Source organism: Erpetoichthys calabaricus, chromosome 1 (genome assembly GCF_900747795.2).
Source record: "Erpetoichthys calabaricus chromosome 1, fErpCal1.3, whole genome shotgun sequence".
Lineage (NCBI taxonomy): Eukaryota > Metazoa > Chordata > Cladistia > Polypteriformes > Polypteridae > Erpetoichthys > Erpetoichthys calabaricus.
This window is the reverse complement of record NC_041394.2, coordinates 28,658,970-28,671,010: the sequence shown is the minus strand read 5'-3', so window position 1 is coordinate 28,671,010 and position 12,041 is coordinate 28,658,970. Positions and strand designations below refer to the sequence as shown.

At 38.7% G+C, this 12,041-nt stretch overlaps 1 protein-coding gene across 1 annotated transcript in view; it reads right to left on the bottom strand.

Annotated features, from left to right (window-relative positions):
• The window catches only part of LOC114647993 (cytochrome P450 2B19-like), a 63,694-nt gene that overhangs the window by 18,570 nt on the left and 33,083 nt on the right, over positions 1-12,041 (bottom strand). Inside the window, exons 3-4 of the mRNA XM_028796758.2 lie at positions 11,038-11,187; positions 1,762-1,922 (exon numbers count right to left, since the gene is read on the bottom strand). Of these exons, the coding sequence (XP_028652591.1) occupies positions 1,762-1,922; positions 11,038-11,187 (311 nt within the window). The remainder of the gene's footprint in view (positions 1-1,761; positions 1,923-11,037; positions 11,188-12,041) is intronic.

The window sequence follows — 12,041 nt, the reverse complement described above, 5'->3', positions numbered from 1 at the left end:
GCAGTAGTACTTAATGTAACTTTACTTCTTAAATGTTAATGTTTTACTGTTTAATAATTTATACGCTTCTTATATGTTGTTCAAATTCTTTTATCAAAATACCACTGACAGCGCAATGCACGATAACATGGAGTGAATACACCATACGCATCCGCCCACGGCTGCCCTGCTGTGCGCAGATAGGAGTTGATTCTACAATAAAATAAAATAAACATAAAAAGAGTAAAACAATCATCACCCATAAAGCATGTGTGTGTGTATATATGTGTATATATATATGTTGATATGTGGATGTGTATATGTATATATATATATATATATATATATATATATATATATATATATATATGTAGATATGTATATATATATGTGTATATGTATATGTATATATATGTTTATATGTGTGTGTGTGTATTTTATATATATAAAACACAGCAACACTCATAACAATGACAACACAATTACATTGACAATCATGTTACGTTATTTTTAAAATGTTTCCTTTTTTTTTCATAACCTCTTTAACACACTACTTCTCCGCTGCGAAGCGCGGGTATTTTGCTAGTATATATATATATATAGGTTTCCATATTATAAGTAAAGAACACAAAAAGTGGATGACGGAGGATTTAACAGAATACACAAAATAAACAAGTGTAAACAATAAATCCAATGCTCCTCAAAACATTCCTAAACTAGGACAGTCACACTTTTTATTAGATTTGGTTTATAGTCCAATTCTTTAAATACCACACAGAAAATCATTTCCCTTTTCTCAGATTTTCCGGCCTCTCTTTGCCCAGTCAATGGAAGGCTTGTCCACAGAACTCCCAAATTAACACTACCCATTTGACCAAAAACATTTCCTTCTTGAAGTCCTCCTGTCTTACTTTAATGCCCTTGCAGTTCTGAGCCCCAGATCTTATTTAAAGGACCAAGCAACCACTATAATGACTGTATAATATACCATATAACAGTAGGCCAGTCTACTAGCAACTATTGGACCAGGAGCCTTCTATCTCATTGCTCAAAGATTCCCAGTGCCACTCCATTGTGTATGTGTTTTTGAAGTAATTAGTCTCAGAACAGTCTGGAGCAACAATACATGTAATTCTAACTGATTCCTTATATTGTCAAGACCTAGCAGGACTCTCTGTTTATTAATGACCTCTTTAACCAGCCATTCACGTCCTAAATAGCACTCAACCGCAGTTTTGGAATAGCTATGTCTCTTTGTATTTCTTAATGATTTTTATGGACGTTTTAATGTAAGCATGACAGTTATTGTTATAGTGTATTAAAATTCCCAGGAACATAGCAAAATGTACAATCCTTCTCTCTGTTCTCACATGTGGCTCACCACAACCACACCATATTCACATCCACCCACTGTTTTGATAAGAATAACAACAAAGCTGTCCATTTTCCAAGCTCATATTGGTCACCAGATCTGAATCCAGTCAAGTATTTGCGGGTTCAACCTTCATTCTTAAAACATGACATAAACAAGTTTGTTATTGAAAAATGTTTCATTCCACTTGCAGTATTTGTGGTTCATTGGTTTTGGTGCCTCATATAAGTTTCTGAGCAGGCAAGAGATGCTCTGGTGCTCTATTAAGGTACTTTCACTTTTGCTTTTTTACTGTTTGAATTTCAAGTTCATATCTATCCAGTATAAGCCTTTTCAGCTGACATGCTTAGTCAATTACAGGTAAGATCTGAATTAAAACTGCACTGACCAGACTTAAACTAATTTCTTACCTGAGTGAAAGGGTTGCTGATTAATCGCACATTTGTGTTGAGTAGGGACAGGAGGTGAAGTAAGTTGTCATCGTGGTATTCAAATCTCTGCCCAAATATGATGCAGCAGATGATGTTAGACACAGCACGACTCAAGAAGAAAGTGGGATCAAAGGGGTGTCCTGTAAAGATCAAAGTACCAGAAAGGGTACAGGAGATTAACATGCATATAAAATTATACTCTTATCAGAACCTTTTCAACTACGAGGGACGTTCAAAAAGTTTCTGCACTTTTATATTTTCATTGGAAATGGTGAAGGAGGGAGGAGTAGTAATTGAGCATTAAAAAGATGGTACAATGCTGGAAAAATTGCATCACAAACAAAAGTGACTATATAGAAAAGTAATGGAATTTTTTTGAAATTCTTAATAATAGAGTTAAAAAAAGTGCAGAAACTTTTTGAACGTCCCTCATGATATATGAAAGAGAGAATGAAGGAAGAAAGGACTAAAAGTGTGGATGACTTTTATTTAAACATCAAATAGATCTTTTGTATGCATTTTAAATGAAAGAATTTTAGGTAACATTTTTGTAGAAAACAATATGAATATATATGATGGAAGATCAAAAGTTTTACAAGTTAACATTTACTTCACAGTAATGTACATGAATCATTATTATGTGTGGTGGCCTTCACTGTAATTACCCACAAATTATATGCATTGATTTCAGCCTTCCTCCCACTTTTTGAAGCGATGCTGAATGTCTTTTGCTATAATGTTGTGTCTATGTGTTAGAATATTACTATTCCTTTCCTTCAGTTTCATACTGATTTTTGGCACATAGTACAAGGGTAGGTAAATGTTGGGGGCACAGTGCAGTCTTAGGCTTGTTATTTATTCCAGTTATCCATAAGAATGTTTAAGCAGAGATTACTTATCCTGTAGCTGCAGCATTGATTTAGAAAGTGGCAGAAACTTCATAAAAATAGAATGTCACAAAGGAAGAATTGCTACAAGAAGACAGCATAGAAAATAACACTTGTATATTTTTTTAAATAAGGGTTATCTCTTAGGCCTCGTTTATACTTCACGCTCAGAACGCATACACTTCATGGCTGCCTCGCATTCAGAGTGTTCATTTGACGCGTCCTCTGAGCAGGTCCTCAGAAATGAATGCGACACGTGCACGAGTTGCAGTACCAGCAAAAAGTCGGGGGACTCAGTGTAATAAAAGTTGGAATGTGACATCAGAGTCTCTGTTTACTATTGCAACAATAGGGCTATATTGCGCCCGACCTGAAACAGATTCACGGGTAAAACAAACTATTTTTCTTCAGCTTTAGGGCACGTATTCCCCGTAATCCCTCCAGCCACAACACAGTCCCAAATAAAGCACTAAACACACAAAGTAACATGCCCTTCTGGGACCACCACTACTCCCTTGAAGCTTTGTCCTCTCTTCCCGACTCTGGCCACTGAGTGGTGGTGGCTGGCCCCTTTTATAGCCCAACCAGAAATGTTCCAGGTGCTTGACCACCTTGTTCCAGTTGCACTTCCGGGTGGGGCTGAAGATTTGTCCAGCAGGGCTCCAGGACCCATGCAGCTCCCCCTGGCGGCCACCCCACATCCCAACAGGGCTGTGGAGGACTCCATCTCCTATGGAGCTCTGCTGGAAACTGAGGCATCCTCGTCAGCCAGGGAGGCTGCCACCAAGCATCCCGGGGAAGGTATTGAGTAGTCCATGGTTGCTCCCCCGGAATATACGTTGAAGGGGCACCCCGGCCGGTCATGGGACCCGGCTGTTCGCCACACTATCTACATGTGACAGAAAGACGCTATGCGGATCCTCTGGGATCGATGTGCATGCTTCGATGTGTGATGAATGGTTCAATGTGGTGAAGCAAAATGCCGACATACAGATGCATTTGTGGTGCTTTTATATTCAAGCGTTGCATATTCCCGATCGTAATAACATGATACATTTTAAAAGTCTCACATACCATCTTTTGTGTCATCTTTTTTTTCTTTCTGGGGCTTCCTCCTGACCTGACAGCAGCAGCAAACAACAATAGATCACCACACAGAACACATTAAATGTATAATATTCCAAATCTCTGCACATTTAGAATCCTTAGACTTATATGTTTAATATTTAATGTTTTGGAACTACAGACTGGGATATCCTGCAGGGATCACATAGTGAGAACATTGAGGAAGTTGTTGACTGCACTACTGACTACATCAACTTCTGTATGGACATTGTAGTTCCAGTAAGAACAGTACGCTGCTATGCTAACAACAAGCCATGGATTACAAGTGACATCAAGGGCCTTTTGAACCAGAAGAAAAGGGCTTTTAAAGACGGTGATCAGCATGAGCTCAAGCGCGTGCAGAAGGAACTCCGAGTCCAGCTCAGGGCGGCGAAGGAGCAGTACAGGAGAAAGCTGGAGCAGAAGTTGCAGAATAACAGCATGAAGGAAGTGTGGGATGGGATGAAGATTATCACTGGCTGCAGCTCGAAGCGGGGTACCACCATCGAGAGAGACGTGAAGAGAGCAAACCAAATGAACAACTTCTTTAACAGGTTTGACCACCCTAACCCACTGTCACTCTCACCTCGGAGTACTGCACCCTCCACACATCCTTCTACTGGTACCAGCATAGGAGAGACATCCCCACCCATAATTACAACAGCGCAGGTGAGCAGAGAGCTGAGGAGACTTCGTGCCGGCAAAGCAGCGGGTCCAGATGGAGTATCGCAATGACTGCTGAAGGTCTGTGCATCGGAGCTGGGGGGTCCTCTACAGCGCATCTTCAATCTGAGCCTGGAACAGGGGAGAGTCCCGAGGCTTTGGAAAACATCTAGCATCACCCCAGTCCCAAAGGTATCATGTCCTAGTGAGCTGAATGACTTTCGGCCTGTTGCTCTGACATCACATGTGATGAAGACCATGGAGAGGCTGCTGCTTCACCACCTTAGGCCACAGGTTCAACACGACCTTGACCCTCTGCAGTTTGCATATCAGGAGAAGGTGGGAGCGGAGGATGCCATCATCTATATGCTACACCGATCCCTCTCCCACTTAGACAGAGGCAGTGGTGCAGTAAGAATGATGTTTCTGGACTTCTCTAGCGCCTTCAACACAATCCAACCTCTGCTCCTTAGGGACAAGCTGACAGAGATGGGAGTAGATTCATACCTGGTGGCATGGATCGTGGACTATCTTAAAGACAGACCTCAGTATGTGCGTCTTGGGAACTGCACGTCAGACATTGTGGTCAGCAACACAGGAGCGCCACAAGGGACTGTACTTTCTCCAGTCCTGTTCAGCCTATATACATCGGACTTCCAATACAACTCGGAGTCTTGCCATGTGCAAAAGTTCGCTGATGACACTGCTATCGTGGGCTGCATCAGGAATGGGCTGGAGGAGGAGTATAGGGACCTCATCAATGACTTTGTTAAATGGTGTGACTCAAACCACCTACAACTGAACACCAGCAAAACCAAGGAGCTGGTGGTGGATTTTAGGAGGCCCAGACCCCTCATGGACCCTGTGATCATCAAAGGTGACTGTGTGCAGATGGTGCAGACCTATAAATATCTGGGAGTGCAGCTGGATGATAAATTAGACCGGACTGCCAATACTGATGCTCTGTGCAAGAAAGGACAGAGCCGACTATATTTCCTTAGAAGGCTGGCGTCCTTCAACATCTGCAATAAGATGCTGCAGATGTTCTATCAGACAGTTGTGGCGAGCGCCCTCTTCTACGCGGTGGTGTGCTGGGGAGGCAGCATTAAGAAGAAAGACGCCTCACGCCTGGACAAACTGGTGAGGAAGGCAGGCTCTATTGTTGGCATGGAGCTGGACAGTTTAACATCTGTGGCAGAGCGAAGGGCGCTCAGCAGGCTCCTGTCAATTATGGAGAATCCACTGCATCCACTTAATAGTATCATCTCCAGACAGAAGAGCAGCTTCAGCGACAGACTGCTGTCACTGTCCTGCTCCAATGACAGATTGAGGAGATCGTTCCTCCCCCAAACTATGCGACTCTTCAATTCCACCCGGGGGGGTAAACGTTAACATTTAACATTATACAAAGTTATTGTCTGTTTTTCACCTGCATTATTATCAATCTTTAATTTAATATTATTTATTGTATCAGTATGCTGCTGCTGGAGAATGTGAATTTCCCATTGGGATTAATAAAGTATCTATCTATCTATCTATCTATCTATCTATCTATCTATCTATCTATCTATCTATCTATCTATCTATCTATCTATCTATCTATCTATCTATCTATCTATCTATCTATCTATCTATCTATTATACTTGATATCACTTTCATGATGAAATGCATTAAATTATGTAGGTTACATTTTACAGATAAATCGATTATTTCATTCAAATAATGAATACTGTAATAATTACACATATGGGGGGTGACACAGTGGCAGAGCGGTAGCACTGCTGTCTCGCAGGGAGTCACGTCGCTGGTGTTCACTGCCTGGAGTTTACATATTTTTCTGCTGGGTTTCCTCAGTGTGCTCCAGTTTCCTTCCAAAGATATGCAGATTTAGTGACACTAAAATGACTCCAGTGTATGTGAGTGCTTGTATTCATGTTGCGATCAGCTGATGCCCCATCCAGGGACTGTTTCTGCCTCGTGTCCAATGCTTTTCAGAAATATTGTGGTAAGGTGTCATCGGAATTTAATGGGTGTTCCAGGCAAATCATAACAGAGCAAAGCCGAACCTGTTCTCACTGTGATTTACGTAAAGTACGTAAGCAAGTATAAACAGTAAAACGCTTGCATAGCAGGAGTGTCTGCTGGAGCAAGTGTCGTGTCGCGTGAAGTATAAACCTAGCCTTAAAGCTTTTAACTACTGTAAACCACTACTTCATGCATTGTAAAGGTAGGACAGGTAACAATAGGGTTTGTAGTGTTGTTAAGGTTTGCTAGACTATTTCAGAATACTGTGGTTTACAATTCAGGGCTTAAATGTACAGAACAGCAAGTTTTGGACTCCTCATGAGCAAGAACAGGTCTCTGAATAGTTGCCTGGTAACCCTGTAGTATTTGGAAAGAGTTGCCAGGAAGTATTCCTGGACACAGGCTTAAAAACATCCTTCAACCAGCACCGAGGCAAGCCTGAAGCCGGAAGATGGCTAGTGATGATGGCTCAGCTGGAATTAATGGGAGAAAGAGATGGAGGTAAGATTGGCAGAGGAATGAAAAGAAGGCTGCTCTATAATTTTTGTAGTGGGATGTGGTTGACTGTGCATAAATGGACCAACCACTCCACATTTGTCACTTATGAATGCCAGATATCTTGGGTATTTTTAGTATTATTGTTTTTCCTTTCATGTGTTACATAGCAGTTTTTGTTAATAAATTTCCTTTTCTTTTTAAAACTTTGAATTCTCTGTTTTGAGTTTTGTGGGTGTCACATGTGTGCCCCACCAGTTATATAATGTATATATACTGTATATGCACACTGTATGTATGTCTGCCACAACTTTACTATTCATTGATATTAGCCTTTTCCAGTAATATAAACCTCTATCTATTACAATCCAACTGACTCACACAGTTACCTCATCTACAGCTCCTTCCTCCCTTCGCACCCTAAAAAACTGTCTACCGCTTTCACAGTTACTTAGACTCTGCCATCTGGACAAGCCCTCAATCAAGCCAGGAGCAGACCTTGTAACGTCCACTCTAAGAGGAGCCTCAGTAATGTTAGACTACTCATTCCACCTGAACACTCACTGTCTCCCACTGGTCATTAAATAAAATTTCATAAATCTTTCCACAATTGCCTTTTTAACTAACCCTTCCTGGATCTCCATGGCATGAAATTTTGTATATAAGTTGATAAATATTTTTTATGTCTTTATTTGTAAGTCAGAGAAAGCAAATGTAAAATTAGTGCTTTATTTCACTGATATGTTTTCATGTCTAACCAACCCATGAGTCTTTGGGACTGACTCAGAAAGTAAATTATTGTGGCAGGGTTGAGTGAAGTGCCTCAAACTGTTTTTTCAAGTGATTCTCTGCAGGACGTACTCTCCCCACAGGAAAGCCAAACTACCTAGCTTGCAAGTTTCACTCTACAAATGGCTTTTGGGGTCAGGTATGAAAATAAGCCAGTAACTGAGGGATGTGTTGCACCAGAATTCTATTGGTCTAAAGTTGGTTGTTTGGCTCTATTGGCTGTAGGATTTGAACAGAGAATGTATACATTTGGTTGCTTTACCCTTCCCTCTCTGTATGAAGTACAACATCTTAAAAATACTTCTAAGACTATGGGATTTGAGGCATTCTCACAAGGCTACACAATAAAGAATACAAAAGGGGAAACTAGAAAAATATAGAACTCTACCAGACAAAAGCAGACCACATTCTTCACCAAGCACTTTCAGCTGTTAAAGGATCAGCTGTGTCATTTGCAAATATGTCACCAACAATACCCTTGAATCTGGTCCTTCTGGTAAGCTTAATATTAAACAACGAGCCTCTTGCTAAAAATCTTATTTACTGCATCTCTTGTAGGATGTGGGTGTCCAGCCATCTACATAGGTGAGACAGGGAGATGGGTAGCAGACCATTCAAGGAAAAAATGTTCAAGCCGTTAAGATCAAAGACCTTACAAAACCAATGGTAGAACATTACACATATTTTGAGTACAGTCTCGTTGATCTTTCTGTTAGTGATCTGTTAATAGGGATTCAAAGACACTTTCATAGAGATCAGAAGAAGATAAGCTTATTCTCACTCTGGGATCACATATTTTATCAGGTCTTAATAACTGACTAACTTTTAAATCTCTCCTTTCATCTTCTCTAATGTCAGCATTTTCACTCCTACTCTCATCTTTTCCCTTCTCACCTGCCCTGGCTTTGTTTCCTACTTTCCCTCCAATATATTTTACCTGTTTTTATCCATAACTGTATAGATAGCATTCAATGAGATGAAATGTTCAAAAAAATTATGAATTAATTTTGTTGTATCATTGTTAACATCAATAGAAGACATAGAAAAAAATGTTAATAAAATATTAGGTTTTATTTTAAAAACTAAATACCACAATATGAAACATATAAAGCATTTTCAAACCTGTTTAATCCAGTTCAAGATCATGTGATGGTTTACTCATATTCCAGCAGAATCAAGTGCAAGACAGAAGCTAACCCTTTAGAAAGCATTAGTCCATTACTGGGCCTAGTCACACACACACACAAGCACACATGGTCAATTTAGAATCTCCAATAGATCTAATATGCAAATCTTTAGGGCACAGAGAAAACCACACTGTCTTGAGAATGTATTTGTAAAAATTGTTAAAATGTATGGGATGTTATACACCAAATCTATAAAGTGCTGCTGAAATTGTATCAGGATACTTGTTTATGGTTCTGATAAGAAAAAAGACTGATCAGCTCTGTGCAAAGAAGCACTGTTAAATGTATCACAGGATAAAGGTTATATCTTTCTCTGAGAAGGAAAGAGATCAAACCTCTTCCATCTTGAGCAGAGAAGGTTGTATGTGAACCCAGATCAGGTCTTTAAAATCATAAATGGTATTCATAAAAGTGATCCCCACAGTTCCTTCATTTCAGTAATGAATTAACACTACATTGGCCTTAGTGTGTGTTTGTGTGAAAGTATGTTTTGACCTTGCGATGAACTGTTTCCCTATGCTTGCTGGAATAGATGCCAGTTTCTTCCCTTCTCTGGATTAGATAGATAGATAGATAGATAGATAGATAGATAGATAGATAGATAGATAGATAGATAGATAGATAGATAGATAGATAGATAGATAGATAGATAGATAGATAGATAGATAGATAGATAGATAGATAGATAGATAGATAGATAGATAGATAGATAGATAGATAGATAGATAGATAGATAGATAGATAGATAGATAGATAGATAGATAGATAGATAGATAGATAGATAGATAGATAGATAGATAGATAGATAGATAGATAGATAGATAGATAGATAGATAGATAGATAGATAGATAGATAGATAGATAGATAGATAGATAGATAGATAGATAGATAGATAGATAATTCATTCCATGGCACAAGTTCAAGAGGAAGTGCGTTTAATAGTGAAGCTGGGAATTGCTCCTTCACACAAAAAAAGTGTTCTGGGAATCTGGAACAAACTACATAGTGATTCAGTTGAAATGGAGACCCTGAAAACTTTTAAATAGTATAGGAGACAATTTAAGTATAAACTAACCACTTGAGCTGGAAGGATTGCATGGTCTCCTCTTATTTATGTTTTAAACATATTTGGTTTAACTCTTTCTACCCACTGCTTATACTCCTGTTAAATGTCACTTCAGCCATATTCTAGGCAAATTTACTTTATCAACTGAGCACAAAACAAAAAAAAACTTCTTTTTCACTCCACCACTGTTATCTGTTAGACTTCTATCATCAGTTCTTCATAACTCATTTCTTTGTCCATCATTATTATGCGTTATAGAAAATGCAAGCTTGGAAAATTAAGTTTCCCTCAAGCACAGCTTTAACAATTTTAACATGTCCATTACCACAGGTAATACATGAGTGTTAGTGGTAGTTCTTTAATGAACCATAGAAAGAGCCTGTATGCTCTTAATACCCTTTCCTGCAATTTTGAACCTACTTTTTCAATTATAAGCTTATTGAGAGCATAAGCAGCCATAAACTCAGTGTATGACACTGTACACAAGATAAATACAACCTTCAGATGGGATGAAATTTGAAAGTAATATACAGGTCAACTGTTATCTAATTCCTGATCATTGAAAACCTTAACTTTATATTTGAATAGCATCCCTTTTAAGACATCATGTTTCCAAATTACAATGTTAAAAGGGGTAGTCTAAATAATCAAAAAAGTAATCTCAAAAATGATTTTAATGAAGTGCATACCTAAGATACACAACTACTCATGGGAAAAATAAAACAAATACTTCCAATTTCAAAAACCTGCTGAATGAGATGCTATGTTTTGATGATCAGTTTAACTTTTTTGGGGGGGTTCCAATAGATATAAAAAAAATGTACCTTTACTCTAAAAAAGAAATGAGGTATGCAATTTAAAATATGCCTTTAAGACAGAGTAGGACGGCAGGATGTTTAAATAAAGGTTTTACTCAGTCCACTGGAGGTACACCTTCAATGCTGCTGAAGAAGGCACAAACAGGATTGAATCTCTGCTTTCTCTTAAAGATGTGTTTGCCATTACAAATTTGCTATTGAACATTCAGCTCTGCTCACCTTTGTTTTTTCTAACTTCCTTTACAAGATGTCGAGCTTCCTCCTGGATCCACTCCTCAATGCTCCTCTTCCCCATCCCAAAATCCCTGAATGTGGACAGAGAAAAACGGCGGAGCTGTTTCCAGCGCTCCCCGTTAGTGAAAATTATTCCTGCAACAAAGACATAGCAGTGAATTTAATTACTCAATCACCTTACAGTTTTTTGGTGATTTACGTACATAAACCACCAATACACTACATGACAATGACATATTGCACAGTAAGGTACAAGTTTGTGCTTACATTTGATTTTTATAATATGCAGATTCTTCTGATTTTAATGGATGTGGGCCTCATTTAGAATGCAGTCATGCAATGCCAAATTCATTCCCTTGCCGAATTTATTTAGGTAGGAATACGTTTTTCACAGCACATCACCCTGTTTTACCTCAAGAATTTTCTTCATTGCAGCTGGTTCCGAAGGTTCTAATTTGCATGTAGGTGAATTATCCATAGGATGAGGCAAGTTATCAGTGTAGTTTATATATATATATATATATTATTAGTGCCCACCATAATATTTGGGACAAAGGCACAAAGTTCCCTTGATTTATTCCTCTACTCCACCATTTAAAATTACAAATCAAACAATTCAAATGTGATTAAAGTGCACATTGCAGATTTTAATTTAGAGGTATTTGTATACATTTCAATCACACCGTGTAGGAATTACAATCCTTTTTATACATGGTCTCCTCATTTAAGTGCACCGTAATGTTTGGGACAATCGGCATCAGATGTTTGTGACCACTCAGGTGTGTTTCACTGCTTCATTCATATAAGCATAAAATAAGATTTGGAGTCTGTCATGGCCTCTGTTCAACATGAGGACAAGAGCTGTGCAAATGAAAAGTTAAAACTGAAAAACAAGAATAAAAGTATTAGAGACATCGATAAAACCTTAGGATTACCTAAATCAACTGTCTGGAATATCATTAAGAAGAAAGAATGCAGTGATGAACTCA